This window comes from Monopterus albus, unplaced genomic scaffold (genome assembly GCF_001952655.1).
Source record: "Monopterus albus unplaced genomic scaffold, M_albus_1.0 scaffold313.1, whole genome shotgun sequence".
Lineage (NCBI taxonomy): Eukaryota > Metazoa > Chordata > Actinopteri > Synbranchiformes > Synbranchidae > Monopterus > Monopterus albus.
Genome location: NW_018128193.1, coordinates 237,900 through 254,140, shown reverse-complemented (window position 1 = coordinate 254,140; position 16,241 = coordinate 237,900). Strand labels below are relative to the sequence as shown.

The following is a 16,241-nucleotide window of genomic DNA, read 5'->3' as shown; positions in this document are numbered from 1 at the left end:
TAAGACTCAAATCTTACAATTCCCCCTTTTGACATGATTTTATCATGTCAATCAAAAAACATGGAGAATTATAAACTGTATTAGATGACTGACCTGAATGTCAGAGACAAATCAGTCATCTAGCCAAAGGGAGCATAAGGCCCCCTTTTGGAATCTCAATGTAATGTAAACATGTCTTCACTGCTAACATACAACACTGTGTTGCCAAAAAGTGTCCGTCCACCTGACTTCTCATGCAAAGGAGCATGAGTCACAGCCGATTCTTGACCCATAGGGTCCACATTGGTGCTGGCCCACTTGCTGCAGTCAGAACAGCTTCCACTCCTCTGTGGAGATTGTCCATGGAGTCCAGGAGTGGGAGACTGTTCAAATGTCTTGGTATGTTGAAGCCTCAAGAGTCCTTGTCACTGGATCTAAGAGACTAAGCATGGTTCCTGAGAGGCAATGTCACCTCATGAGCCGATGCCCTGCATCATACTCGGTGGTGCTGGTGCGGAGTGTGGATAATGTAATCCCATTGATTGGCCAACAGTTACTGATAAATGTATCGAGTCCACTGTGACTAGGGGCAACTATAACAAAGTGGATAGAAGTTAGGATGAAGTGTCTTGTTTCATAGAGTCTCAAGAGAACGGGCTAACTGCAACTATGTTGTCTTTTCTAGGTCTGGGTGAGTAGGATCAGGTAGATTAAAAGAATGCAACTTGAATCCTGTGTGCAGAGTGGATTAAATACAGAACAGGGTACTTGGACACTTTTTATCTTTGAACGGTTTGGTCTCACTAAGGATGTCTGAAGGTAAAACAACAGACAGAAAAGAAGTGAAAGCAATGTGTGTTTGTTGGGATAAAAAATGGAAAAGAACAAATAATGAAAATCGAAAAATGGAAAATTATTCAACAGTAAGGTCATCCTAATTATCAAAGCATAAATCGTTCATACCTCTTTTTTAAATGCAAAATGGTAAAAAATTTAAAGACAGATACAAAAATGGGAAATTAATAAGCCAAGCAATCGACTGTAAGTTCATCCTAATTAACCTGAATATCAATCATTCATCAAATGTCCGGGCATCAGCAGCTGCACCAGGGCACAGCTGCCCTGCCACAGTGAGGGGAGTCTTGGTCTCAGATTGCTGTCTCTGCATGTTCACCATGTGTCTGCCCTTGAGACAGTTTGGTTCACAAACCGGGTGTCAGAATAGTGATGTTGAAGGTTTCCTTGCACCAGGCCGGGTGGCAGGTAGTGGGCATTCTTGCTGGTAACAGAGCGTACACAGCAGGTATAATTTTCAGGATATCAGCTGCTAATGGAGGAACGTCTCCTTTGTCTCATCGGTGGAAAGAGTAAAGAGAGATTAACATTGTTCAATGGTAAGAGAAAAAAAAGACTTATCATGCCCTTATGGTATACACGGTAATCCTGTAGTCTGCCAATTCTTTGAATTGACTGGGGGGCTGTTCCTAATTGTAGTCCCACAGTAGAACAAATACAAACAATATAACTGCTGTCGTGGCTAGAGTGTGATGCCGACTAAATTAATTCAGACAAATCATCCCAATTTAAATGACCATTTAATATTACAACTATTCTGAACAGAGTAGTAGTAAAACAGACAATCTGATAGGGAACAGAGAACGGAGACCAGAGTCACTCCTCCTGCAATGTGATAGATAAAGTATTAAATGAGAAGATTGTCAAAAGCGCCAGTTAGTCCAGTCAGTTGTTGTCATGAGGTACCGTCAGTCTTCCCCCGGCCGGGTCCCCCCAAAAGCACACAGTTTACTGTCCCAGTAGCATTCACTCTCGCTCTTTTCCTACTCTAACCCTTCGGGCTCACTCTTTTATCCGCAGCTTTCCTTAGGCTGTTACGTCAATTTCTGAACTTAGCTTCCTGTCTCCAGTTTCGGGAGACAACACCCTGAGATGTACTTCAAAAACAGGAAACATCTTGACCAACTTATATAAGCTCATTGTTCAGCTCAAACGAACTTAATGAACTCATAACCACTTAGCTCACCCTTACACAACTAGTACAAATAATATCTACTGTATGTCATGACCTAAACAAGGTGGGAGACCAGGCTGGCAAACATGAAAAGATTTCAGAGCATTGAAAACAGAATTTACCTTTATGCCTTTGATGGCTCCAGTGTCTTCAGCTCATAGATCACCAACAGCAGAATCGTAACTTTCAGGTGTGTGCAGTGTACCACATGCATTTGGATCATCATTCTGAAACTCACTTTGTGTGATTTCACAGTACCTGCAAAAGTACTGAGAATGACTAAAGTTTTCAGTAAGTCCACCAATGCTGTGTGAATCCAAATTATCACCAGCAATACAATACAGTGCCCCTTTGATTGTTTCACCACCTATAGTTATTCCATTTTCCTCTAAATGTTTTAAATCTACTAACATCTCAGAGAAAACCTTAGCACTTCCAAATTGTTTTAGGTCATTCTCTCCACACAGTAAGACAAGGGATATGTGATCAGTACTGGACCGGACATGAGCAGGTAAATTTGCCACAGAAAGATAGACTGCAACAACTTTGTGTCTTTTCTTAGCAGAGCCGAGGGGATTGACAATTTCAAAAGCATCCTGGTACAGAATTAGCTTCAGACATCCTGGATTTTCAACGAAGAACCGGTTTTGTCCATATTTTTTATCACCAAAAACACCTGAGTCTATTTCACAAGACTGTTGTGACACTGAATTCTTCCATAATTCAGATTCTAATAAGCTTTTCAATGTCTGTATCACAGGTATGTAGTAAGCAAACCTTTGTGTCATATTTTCGTCAGTTCCTAATATTATCTTTTTAGGCTCTATATACTTGAACATCTTTTTGAATGCCTCAGCTCTTGAATATGTTGTTCTCAGTGGTCCCTGATGACAGAGAACAGATCTGTATCCTTAAACAATCACATATTTTAGCAAGAGCATCATCTGTTAGACACGTAATTTTTTAAAAGTGACTGCAGTTTACTTAAAGTGTAATCTTGTTCCAACTCATGCACACTTTGCATCTCTTCTACAATTGTCTGTATTGTTGAACCTGGAAGAAGAAGATGCCCTTGCAGTTTTAGGTAGAACAAAGATACATTCCTAAGAAAAGTCTCATTGAAATTTTCTGTTAATTCAATGCTTTCATTTGTTGTGACATCATTTGAGCTCTGGGATGCATCTTCACATGCACTGATAGCTGAAGAACGGGCAGTCGTTTCCCTATACATGTCACTTATGCTATCCACAGAACATGCTTTATGTTTCCTGGATATGTGAGCAGTAAATGATGATTTGACAGTGAATGTATTTTCCCAACCTTTTACTGGACATATCACAGTTCGCCCCTCAGCTATGTGCTCTTTTAAGTGGGATACAAGTTCTTTCACTGTGTAAAATTGGTGTGTACCTTGCGAAATGGCACATTTGAAGTCTGTAGTAACGGCTGTAGCAGTAGCAGAAAGTGTAGGCATAGAAATGAGCTTTAAAAGCTGCATAAGTATCAAATGTCCGCTTGTAGTCAGCGCCAACACATTTGAAAAAACAATGGGGTTCGTTTCTATGAACTCTACAATGCAACACATAACCCCTCAAACTCTGTTGTCTTACTACAAAAACGACAGGTTATCTTTCTTTTTTCAAACTAACTAACTGCAGGTTTTTAAAGTTTGTACCCTCCTGGGAAAATGCAACAAAAACCACTGCGTCAAAACATTAAGTTAACTACAAGAGGAACTGAAAGAGTTTAGTCTTATGCACGAAACCCACTACTTAGATGGAACCGGTTAGTCAGCATTATTACTGACTGCAAAATGCACTCGCAGTTGAAGACAACAAACACTAATATATTTCACATTTGAAGAAAATAAACTTAAACTGTTAGCTTACCAGCGATACAGATGGTCACTCTCCATGTCTTCATGTAATTCAGCTCCACTAGTTGGCAGACAGGGCGCGCACTCAGACCATAGACTGCGGGCATTCGGTGAACTTCGCCAACGTGAAGGGGTAGCGATAATTACGTAGTCCAATCAAAAACAAACCCTGCTGCTCATTGACTTGAGGGCACAGAGCTCATCTGGTTTGAAATTTAAACGTAGGCGAGTATTTTCGCAGGAATGTAAAATATACAGTTAAATATATTAATTTTACACTCAAGTTGGTATTAAGGCCTTAATATTACCGCATTATAAGTTAATGAAAAAACAGAAACCTTTCATTTTATCATTTACAACAGAGTAGCAGATCAAGTAGCAAAAATAAAGAACTGATGAACAGCTTTGGAGAGCTACTAACTGTCCATTTGGAAGACAAAGATAAAATTTCTGTAGTTTCATCACCCGTCACCTTATATGTAAATAGCCTCAAATTAAAATTGAAGCCTGAAAATTTACACATTAGAAAATCATAATGAATTTTCCTTTTGTACAGTGAACATAAATAGTAAAGTGCAGGTTTTAAGGAACACTGCAATGTAATGCCCAGATGGTTTAAAATCCACTGGTTATTAGCTACACTTTATTAGGGAGGGTATAAAAGTAGTCCATACACTGATCAGCCACCACATTAAAATCATCAGATATTGTGTAGGTCACCCTTCTTCTTCTTCTTCTTCTTCTTCTTCTACTTTGGGCTGTTCCCATCAGGGGTCACCACAGCCAATCATCCATTACCACCTAAGCCTATCCTCAGCATCTTCTTCTCTCACACCAACTAACTTCATCCTTTATTAACACATCCATATATCTCCTCTTTGGCTTCTGTCCTCACAACATTCTTTCTCTTCTTTTCTGTCTTTCCTCTCCTCTTCGTCCTGACTGTCAGAGTCATCCTACACACCACCATCCGATGCTGTCTGGCTACACATTCTCCTACCACCACTTTGCCTTTCCTGATGCAACCCTCTATATTTATCCGGGCTTGAGATCAACACAGAAGTCACTGGCTTGCAACCGCTGTGGCTAGATTATTGTGTAGGTCACCCTCTGTCACCAAAACAGCTCTGACCCATTGTGGCATGGAGTCAAGACCTCTGAAAGGTGTCCTCTGTTATCTGGCAGCAAGATGTCAGCAGCATATCCTTTCAGTCCTGCAAGTTGTGAGATGGGTGCTCTGCACATCTGACATTTTCTAGTACATCCCATAGATGCATGAGCAGACTGGGATCTGGGGAATTTGGAGGTCAAGGTTTCCAAGCAAAGCATTGCCCAGAGCATCACCCTGCCTCTACCATAGTGCATGGTGCCATGTCTTCCCCATGCACCAACTTTGTACATAATGTAAAAGAAAACATGATTCATCAGACCAGACCAATGCTCCGTAGTCCAGCTCAGACACTCATATGCTCCCTTTAGGGGCCTTTGAGTGGTGGATTGGCCTGCAGCTACACAGCCCCATACACAACAAACTGTTATGCAGTGTTTGTTCTGCCAGTTGTCGATCATAGCAAACATTAAAATTTTCAACTTTGCTTGTTCTATAGTCGCTATTCTGTGAGATCAAACCACACGGGCTACCCTCTGCTTCTCATGCACATCAGTGAACCTTGGGTGCCCATGACTCCGTTGTTGGTTCAGTGCTTGCCCTTCCTTTAACCATTTTTGCTGAGAACATCCCCCAAGACCCATTTCCTGCTTCCAACACATCATTGTACCAAGACAATCAGTGTTATTCATTTTACGTATCTGGTGTATCTAATGAATTTTTTTACATAATTTTATTGTAATTGTACATGATCTTATCTGTAAAGTATAACATATTTATTTGTAAAATATAATACGGTTTCTGTACAAAAAACATTATTTTAAAACTGTCATTTTGTAATTTTAACTGTATTGTGTTTTTCGTATTACGGTTTTTCAGTGTTTAATCACAGCAATCTGTAAATTCCACATAGAAATATAATTATTTTAACGTATTTTTCCTTAAGATTAACAGTTTTATTTGGTTCAGTAGTTTACTAAATATTACTGTACATAAAACACTGCTTCATTCTTTTTCTATTTACACTTTTTTTCACAGACATTTCTTACAGTGCACGAATCAGGTAATTTATTGAACTAGCACTGTGTATTTCATTTAGTGACAGTCAGGCCATTTATTCAGTTCTGGCTGTGAATCATGAATATTAGGAGCATTTACAAATAACTTACCTCATATGAATATACCTGAAAATATTTCACAATTTCATTCATTGTTTATGTAGCCCAGGTAAAATGTTGCCACTCAGGACACAATTACTGGGGTCCTTGCAGCTATGATGTCCAGCAGGTCACAGTTTATTTACACACGAAAAGATATGTAGTAACAAAACACAGAGTAGCAAAAGTAAGGGGTAACAAAATATGGCAGTGGGCTATCCCGCCAAAAGCTCACCAGCTTTATGTTGGACACATTGCCGCCAGCACCATCGGCATCTATAATACACCACCTTGTCAGAATAGATGACATCTTTAAAGTGGGGCATTTTTGGGCATATTTTCTTACATAGGTTAAAAAATCACGGCACCCCATTCTCAAGCTCAGTCCAACGTAAAGAAGGAAGGGACCACAATGCTTGTGGTCAAGTTTTGGCAGGACGTGCACATCTCATTCCGTACTGCCATCTAGTGGCCAAGGTACTAGGTGACATTAAACTCCAGTAGCCCACTGTAGGTTATGTTTACATAACATCACCAAAATTGAATGGTGATTAACAGGAAATCCATAAACATTGCATGAAAATTTGAATGTTGAAAACCTTTAGGGGACCTTTCACCACCAGTGGATTTAGTTATTTATCTCCCCTTAGTACATGTTTACCACCCGGGTACATTTACTGTATGTCATTTTAACCCATGTGTGAAAAACACAGACAACAGTTCAGAGGTACTATTTTAAAGAGTAATGAAATTTATGAAAAGTCATAATTTACATGAGGGTATGGGATGGGTAGAACTTTATTGATCCCACAGTGGGGAAATTCCAGTGTCCCAGCAGCAGTAAGGGGCAAAAACAACGGAGAGCAAGCAACAAGACACCATAAGTACAGATACCGCACACTGATCTTGATAGACAAATTCAGAAAGCACAGAAAGAAAAAAACACAAAAGAGGACAGAGCTACTGGAACTCACTGCTGCTCTATGCAACGCGTCTTAAAAAAACAAATTGAGAATACCCAAAAAACAAGACAGTACAAGCATTTCAAAACAGCAAACAGCACAAGGATCTCTTAAAAACAAATCAAGAATCTTCAAAAAACATTTCGAGAATACCCAAAAGACAAGACAGTACAGTATTTTTTTCCCCTCAATTCATTGTTCTTTGTCAGTTTTTTATGTTTCTTGTCTTGGCTATGTTACTGTGTATGTGTGTATGTGTTTCATTTTATTTTTTCATCAGATTCTCATTTATCTGCTCATCTATCTTCCTGCCTGCTGTCTGTTATTGTCTGCTTCTTGATTTTTCACTGTGTGCTCCTCTTCCTGTCTTTCTATGTACCACCTTTTCTGTCTTTCTGCCTAGATTTTGTCCATCTTTCTGTCTACTCTACTTATCTACCTTGCCTAGCTGTGTATTTGTTTATTTGCGCTCTTTCAGCTTCTGGCTTATGCTGTTTTTCCTTCTCTGTGTCAGTGTTTTTCCAGCTGTCAGAGTTTCTCTCTTTCTGTAAGTCCCTTTGTAGCTTTCTCTCTTTCTCTAATATCATTTCCACCATATGCACCGTATGCGCACGTGAGTGAGTGTGTGTGTGCGTGCGTGTGCACGTGGTCTTATTGTGTGCATGAGCATGCTGGCGCTAACTGTGCTCCTGTTTTTACTTTACAATCACAGACTAGGTGCACATGTGTCAGGACTGTATGTGTGAATAATCACTGTCCTTTTGTTTATTTTTCAATATTTCAAATATTTTTCAAGGATAGAATATATTTCTGTTTTGAAAAGTATTTTGACTTTAATAACAGATATTGGGATGACGCTGCTGTCAGTGCAGTGAAAGCATCTTCAGTATCTCAAACTGTATAATTTACATTGTGATTAATTGCTTTTCCTTTAACAGTTGGTGTCAAAGAAGAATGCATACTTACTTTTAACTCATTTTAACTGTTTAACCCATTTATACAGAATCTTACTAAACAAATCTGACCATGTGTCTACTTCATATAACCATATACAGTTTCTACTCATTACATGATGTATGTTCAGATCAACCCTACTTGGTAATGATGCTTTCTGTACCTATGTGAACATTTATGTGAATATGTCTCAGGTCCCTTCAGAAGACTGGGGAGGTGCATATAGCGGTGCCACTGACAGCGGGGGGGAGATTCCTTGCCGTCGCATGCGGAGTGGTAGCTACATCAAGGCCATGGGTGATGATGACAGCGCAGACTCAGACACCAGTCCCAAAGCCTCACCCAAGTCTACCCTGATTGCTCAGAATGATGCCTTCAGACGATCAGTCAGCATGGATCAAAGGTCAAATGTCACAAATGTAAAGAGCAGACAGTAAAATTCAGCTGTAGTTAGATATCTATGCACATAAAGTCCACTGACTCAAGCACTTTAATTACTGTAAGTACTGTATACTTTTGAAGTACTTGTCTGTACTTGAGTATTTCCAGCTACTTTATACTTCTCTACATTTCAAACAGAAGTATTGTACTTTTTAAATCACTATATTTATGTGATGCTATAGTTACTACTTTGATTTTATCAACACATAAGATAGGATTCATTACTTTAGAATCCTAAAGTGTACCCTGCACACTTTTTCAGCTGCATATCTTTTAAGACCTGCTCAGATTCCAGGTGTACTCTGCTGGGATTTATACAAGGTCATCATGAACTAATAAAAGTTGTAAATTGTCCCACAGCAAAAGTTTTGGGTTTCTTGTGAGCTCCAAAGTCAAACACTGCAAAAAATAAAAATGAGTACATTTACTTTTGATACTTTAAATAATACATTGAAAGCATGACTTTTACTTGTAATGGAGTATTTTTACTGTGCAGTATTGGTATTTTCTATAGCAAAACACTCTGTGTACTTCTCCTTCCAATGCACACATTTAATGTGTCTGTAGAAAATCTGATTGCTTCATGAGAGGACATTTTTTATTATGAAGCAGTTGTTAAGGTCTAGAAGTTCTGAAATACATGCCTTTACTATCCCTCCATTTTTATTTATTTATTTGGGTTGCACAATAAAGCAGCACCATTGTCGCTATTAAGAACAGCAGGTGTTGGGGTCAAACTCAAGGCAGAAAATTTGTACAAAATTAGTGATTAAAAAATGATACAACTCAAATTCATGTTCGCCACTTGGGTTAAAATCTTTACATATATTTTATAACAACATCTCCTTGGTGGTTGGTGATGGTTTTATACTACCACACTGGTGTACATACACAAACCAAATATGCAATAATTCACCAGCAAAAGTGGGAAAGAGGAAGACTGCAATTTAATAAACATGAATGTAATCAATGCTGGATTGAAAGTACTTAAAAAATTGTTTTACATGAGGAAAGAAAGAGCTGAGGAATACTCACAGTGCATTTTGGTCACACTGAATGTAAGCATAATGATTGCTTGTTTACAGGAGAACTCACCAGGGTTATTTTCTGTAGACTGACTGTAGAAAGCTTTTTCCAGAGTGACAGAAGATGTTACGCAGCTAATTTCACGGGCTGAGTAGTAGCTTGTACTCTCCATGATGAGTAATAGTGATATTCAAATTGTCATCACTCATTTAGGGATGACAGCTGTAAATAGCACTGTCTTGTGGTGAGAATTATGTCATAGAATAAAGAGACAGTATGTGTCAATACAGAATTCTTACTTAACATTAGTGCAAAAAACAACAAAACCAACCTTTTAACAGAGCAGCACAATTCAAGTACCATTAAAAACAGAAAAATAACATTTGTGTTCTTACAGTATTTGTAGTGGATACCTTCATACAGTATACTGCATGAAAATTCTTTAGGAACCTGGGTTTTGTCCTAGAATATTTTCACATATCAGGGTGCTTCGGGATATCCAACCTGCGAACCAAATGGTGGACAGTGTGTGTTACAAATGAATTTTGGTCAAAGATATCAAAACAAATGGTTGTAGATTTTACAGTCTGAATATAATGCCAGCTGCTGTAGCTGAGAAATAACTATTGGTTTCATCATGCACTGTAGTTGTTACAGTAAATCATAATACTGATTATGTTTGTGTTTAATTCAGGTACTCATGTAAGCAGTGTACAGATTCCTATCCTAACAGCCGAACCACTCCCAAAACCCACACCCGCTCTCGCAGTTACACCCGCTCTCTGACCAGCTCTCAGGTAAGAAATAGTCTGGTTTATACTGTATATGTGAATTATCTATATGAATAGGTCTTTGGGGATGCAGAATATGAGTTTTGTGTTAATTACTGACTGCATTTTATTTGTTTTTCTGTCACCTTCTCTCTCAACCTTTAGCTGGGAGACACGCTGAACCGACAGTTTGAGGCAGTGTGTGAGACCATGTTTGGGGGGGTGGAGTCTCAAGCCGTCGAGGCCTTGGACCTTCCAGGTGTATTCCGCACTCGGAGTCACAGTTATGTCCGTGCCATCCAGGCCGGCTGTTCCCAGGACGATGACTGCCTCTCCGTTTTCTCCATGTCAGGCCCCCAGGGAAGCATCAAGGGCGGGGCTGGTGAGTATGTGCATGTATACACAGTAGTTAAATCTAGCGTTATGTAAAAGTCTTTGATGTCTATGTGAGTGCTAGGATGGCGGTTGCATTTTATGTGGTGGTGACCTTGGTGGGAGGGCAGCAGCTGGGAGAAGGAATTTTATGACAACTTGTCTGCTTACATCAACAAAAAAACTTTACAGACTGCAGACACACACACCAACACACACAAGCTGTGTTTTCTTTCCTTTTGGGAACTTTACATTGACTTACATTCATTTCCTGTAGACTTATCCTAACCTTAACCATAACCACTACTTGCCTAACCCTTACCCTAATACCTAAACCGCGTTGCCACCCTAAAATTCAATGATTGTAGCAAATGCAGCAATATAATAAAAATATATAAGAATATAATAGAGAATGTATGATACATTGGAGCAGCATGTGCAGCAGTCAACAGTCAATGTGCAATTATGCATGTGCAAACTGAGAATGTAAACAGTACATGACGTATTTCCTGGTAATAAACTCCTCAGCTGTTTAGGAGTCTGATGGCAGAGGGAAAGAAAGAGTTTTTCAGTCTAGTGGTCCTGCATTTCACACTTCTGAACCTCCAGCCAGAGGTTAGGGAGGTGAACAGTCCGTGCTGGGGGTGGGTGATGATGATGGTAGCATACTCTCTTTCTCCATCTTTCTGTCTACATCTCATTTCTCTCTTCTCCCCCCTAATAATTCTTGGTTTAAACATGCTTGTTGTTTTTTTTTTATTAATACCTATTAAGCTTCTGTGAACTGTCATATACTATGCATCAACCACAAATACACATGCACAGCAGGCAAACTCTAATGCACATATACCTACATACATACTGTATATGCATGCAGACACTGGAGATCCAAGCTTCTTGGGTGTGACAAAGTCGGTGGAATGAAATGTATTAAAGTTTGAAAAATAAACCAGGTGTGTACATATATGTTTGAACCAAACTGTGAGGGAGTAGGGAGAGACCAACTCACTTCTCATTTTAACATTTCTCTCAGGAAATAGTTTTATCTTCTTAAGAAGGAAAGTTAAGTTAGCTCAAAGGGAAGAGTTCAGTTATGTCATGTCTGCCTTTCCCACCATCTCACTCCCTGCCTCTCACTGAAATACCAAAAGCTGAATTTCTGATTTTCTCTTTCTCTCTGTATTCGTTCAAAATTCCTTTTCCCCCACTCTCTAACCTTGTCCTTCCAGTCTGTCCTTATTCTAAGTATCCCCTGCTCCCTGTCGATATTAGCTTGCATTTAGCTTTTAACAGCCCACTGTGCTTCTGTGTTCCTCTCTCTCACTCTTCTGACACTTCAGTCTTTCCTTACCGAAAAGGTGCTCCTCCCCCACTCCCACCTCGCATGTCCAAGTCTTCACTCTCTGTCCGGGCCCAGAGCAGTACTGAGTCTACCCAGGATTCCTACTTCCAGAGTAGTGGACAGCTGGCCTCATGCACAGGATCTGGGCATTCCAAGCAGCACAGCAACTCTATGGACCTAGGCATCACTGACGGGCCCTCGGGTCGCTCCTCCAGAGGAGGGTACTACACCGCCACGGGCCCTGGGCGTGCCCGACAGCACAGTAATTCAGCAGAGAGCCTGGATGGGATTAGGGGATCACGGGAGCTGGTGCCCTACGGAGGAGGTCCAGGCGTTGGGTTCAGGGCCAAACATAGCAGCTCAGCTGACAGTCTGCTGGAGGGGCCACCGAGGCCAGCTAGGGAGAGGGAAGGTAGGGTTGGAGGCAGCCTGGGGAAATCAACTTCTCTGCCTCAGAACAGCATAGTGCTGAGTAAAGCTGGAGGGCAGGATGAAGGACATGGTGGAAGAAAGTGGCGGCCATCCATAGCTGTACAGGTTAGGGAGGGAAATAAATTAATTTTAATTTTTTTATTTTTTTCACTTACTGTACATTATTAAGTGGATTAACCATTTAATCAACACAAATGTCAAGAAGCAGTGGAAAAGGCTTGTCACCATTTCCCAGAGCCCAAGATCTTCAAATACTGTATGTCTGATTAACAGTCCAAAACCCAAAGATATTCAATTTGCAGTGGAGAAAAACACAAGAAATCAATCATTCAGAAATACAGTGATTCATCTTTTAGCCCAGGGTTTGTTGAGAAGTGATGCCACTCTCATGTATATGCATCAACTGTGATGCTAGTGTTAGGAATCATTCGTTAGCATACTGTATGTGTAAAAACTGAAAGCAAGTGGAAAATGCTAGTCTTCTTCTCAGAGTTCAGAAATATGCCTAGCAACACATTTAAAGCGTAGTAATAAACATGATCTAATGTTAGTCTGACCCATGCATTTACCTGCAACACATCCTATAAATGCATAACTGTACCTGTTGCTCTGAGTGTCAAATCTTCACACAAGTGGGATAACACTGTACTCTATTGAAAACACTATGCAACACTATAGGGTACCTTTGATGTGTGTATACAACGTCAAAAATACTTGATGAAGTGTCAGTATTTGATAACCTGGGGAAATAGACCAGGCTGGGTATCAATGAAAAATTAGGCAAACTACCTCCTGGCTTTTTATTTTTCTTTCTTTCTTTATGTTTTTCATGGACAAAAATGACAGTGGTATTGATCTTCTCACCTAAATGAATGATCTTATTTACCAAAATTTTTAATTATTCCTTGGTGGTGTTTGTCATCTTTGGAGTGTGTGTTTCAGCAAATACAGTGCCTTGCGAAAGTATTCGGCCCCCTTGAACTTTGCGACCTTTTGCCACATTTCAGGCTTCAAACATAAAGATATAAAACTGTAATTTTTTGTGAAGAATCAACAACAAGTGGGACACAATCATGAAGTGGAACGAAATTTATTGGATATTTCAAACTTTTCTAACAAATAAAAAACTGAAAAATTGGCCGTGCAAAATTATTCAGCCCCCTTAAGTTAATACTTTGTAGCGCCACCTTTTGCTGCGATTACAGCTGTAAGTCACTTGGGGTATGTCTCTATCAGTTTTGCACATCAAGAGACTGAAATTTTTGCCCATTCCGCCTTGCAAAACAGCTCGAGCTCAGTGAGGTTGGATAGAGAGCGTTTGTGAACAGCAGTTTTCAGTTCTTTCCACAGATTCTCGATTGGATTCAGGTCTGGACTTTGACTTGGCCATTCTAACACCTGGATATGTTTATTTGTGAACCATTCCATTGTAGATTTTGCTTTATGTTTTGGATCATTGTCTTGTTGGAAGACAAATCTCCATCCCAGTCTCAGGTCTTTTGCAGACTCCATCAGGTTTCCATCCAGAATGGTCCTGTATTTGGCTCCATCCATCTTCCCATCAATTTTAACCATCTTCCCTGTCCCTGCTGAAGAAAAGCAGCCCCAAACCATGATGCTGCCACCACCATGTTTGACAGTGGGGATGGTGTGTTCAGGGTGATGAGCTGTGTTGCTTTTACGCCAAACATAACGTTTTGCATTGTTGCCAAAAAGTTCGATTTTGGTTTCATCTGACCAGAGCACCTTCTTCCACATGTTTGGTGCGTCTCCCAGGTGGCTTGTGGCAAACTTTAAACGACACTTTTTATGGATATCTTTAAGAAATGGCTTTCTTCTTGCCACTCTTCCATAAAGGCCAGATTTGTGCAGTATACGACTGATTGTTGTCCTATGGACAGAGTCTCCCACCTCAGCTGTAGATCTCTGCAGTTCATCCAGAGTGATCATGGGCCTCTTGGCTGCATCTCTGATCAGTCTTCTCCTTGTATGAGCTGAAAGTTTAGAGGGACGGCCAGGTCTTGGTAGATTTGCAGTGGTCTGATACTCCTTCCATTTCAATATTATCACTTGCACAGTGCTCCTTGGGATGTTTAAAGCTTGGGAAATCTTTTTGTATCCAAATCCGGCTTTAAACTTCTCCACAACAGTATCTCGGACCTGCCTGGTGTGTTCCTTGTTCTTCATGAGGGGCTGAATAATTTTGCACGGCCAATTTTTCAGTTTTTTATTTGTTAAAAACGTTTGAAATATCCAATAAATTTCGTTCTACTTCATGATTGTGTCCCACTTGTTGTTGATTCTTCACAAAAAATTACAGTTTTATATCTTTATGTTTGAAGCCTGAAATGTGGCAAAAGGTCGCAAAGTTCAAGGGGGCCGAATACTTTCGCAAGGCACTGTACTTCTACTCTGACTGTGGTGCTTTCTGCCTTTGTCTGTTCCAGGTGGACAGCTCAGAGACCCTGTCAGATTCAGATGCAGAGGGCAAAGCTCTTACAGAGGTCCACTCTGTAGGAGTCCAAGTGGAAGATGACAAAAGGTAATGGAAATACAACTAAAATGCAAAGCAAGGAACAAGCATTTATTTTTGGAATCTCTTCCTTACTTGAAGTGTGTTTATATTCCCTGACATTTAAGTTCCCTTAATTATGGACACAACTTGCAAACTGTGCATTTGTTTATTTGTTGATTTGTCTTTGGCCCAAAAATGTGGCTTCATCAAGAACTTTTGGTCTTCGTACTGTAATTTATGTGAATAATTTTAATGTAGAATTTTAAAAAGCCCTCATCTCCTGGCACCCGACAGTGCAGCCACGTATGGTTGATTTCTAGGCTAGATCCCATTATTTCATTTAACATTTCATCAGACCTCACAGCTTGAACTCAGTAGCACCTTGTTCCAAGAATGTCTTGTTTTCGCCATGTGACTGTAACCATGACTACTCAAATCATACACTCGACATGTCTTTCGCATGTGATGCAGCCCTTTTCATAATTATATCCAGCATTATTTAATGGGTCACATTTCACAGCCTCCCGAACCTCAAACAGTTTGTGACCTGTCAGTTTTGTCCCCCACTTCCTGTAGTCTTTATAGGTGACATTGTGATGTGTGAGAACAGAAATCTGAGTCACACCTCACACCTCATCAGTCAGCCAAGAAGGGTGAGGGGAGGTGGGGTATTAAGCTGTTATAGAATAAACTGATCATTCATGACACTCATTTATTGACATGACATCTGTACACACTGGTGCATCATATGCCAGAGGATTTAGTAGTACTCATCACAGTTGAGTGAGTAGTAGTGACTGCAGTGACACTTTAACTATTCCGGCATTAACCCGAATGTGCAGTTATTAGAAGAAAATATTTTTGAGAATGGCTTTTGCATGTAATACTCTGTGTAACTAAATGGCTCTGGGCCATTTGTGATTGTTATAGGCGAGCTCGTTTCAAGCGCTCCAACAGTGTGACGGCAAGTGTGCAAGCAGACCTGGACCCTGAGGGCTTCCCGGGGCTCAGCGTCGCTGTGCCAACACAGGACAAGAGTCTCCAGTTTGGCTGTTCCTTCCAAAGGCACTCGTCAGAGCCTGAAGCTGCTAGCCAGTACACAGAGTGCCACCGTACAGTCCATACACAAGGGCAATGGGGCTACAGAGAGGTAAGTCTGCAATGATGCACAAAACTCTGCTCCTTGATTAAAGTGATCCTATGGAGTTTCCTGGTAGAATCAAACTTATGTTACCACTGAGTATTTCTCAATATCGGGGGGGGGGGGGGGGGTTTTTG

General features: G+C 40.3%; 1 protein-coding gene across 4 annotated transcripts in view; it reads left to right on the top strand.

The window, feature by feature from the left end:
• dlgap3 (discs, large (Drosophila) homolog-associated protein 3) overlaps nt 1-16,241 on the top strand; it is a 156,886-nt gene that overhangs the window by 134,179 nt on the left and 6,466 nt on the right. For all 4 annotated transcript variants that reach the window (XM_020623869.1, XM_020623868.1, XM_020623871.1 and 1 more), the window contains exons 4-9: nt 8,260-8,468; nt 10,227-10,329; nt 10,468-10,684; nt 12,015-12,553; nt 14,896-14,990; nt 15,894-16,113. In XM_020623869.1, coding sequence (XP_020479525.1) covers nt 8,260-8,468; nt 10,227-10,329; nt 10,468-10,684; nt 12,015-12,553; nt 14,896-14,990; nt 15,894-16,113 — 1,383 coding nt within the window. The remainder of the gene's footprint in view (nt 1-8,259; nt 8,469-10,226; nt 10,330-10,467; nt 10,685-12,014; nt 12,554-14,895; nt 14,991-15,893; nt 16,114-16,241) is intronic.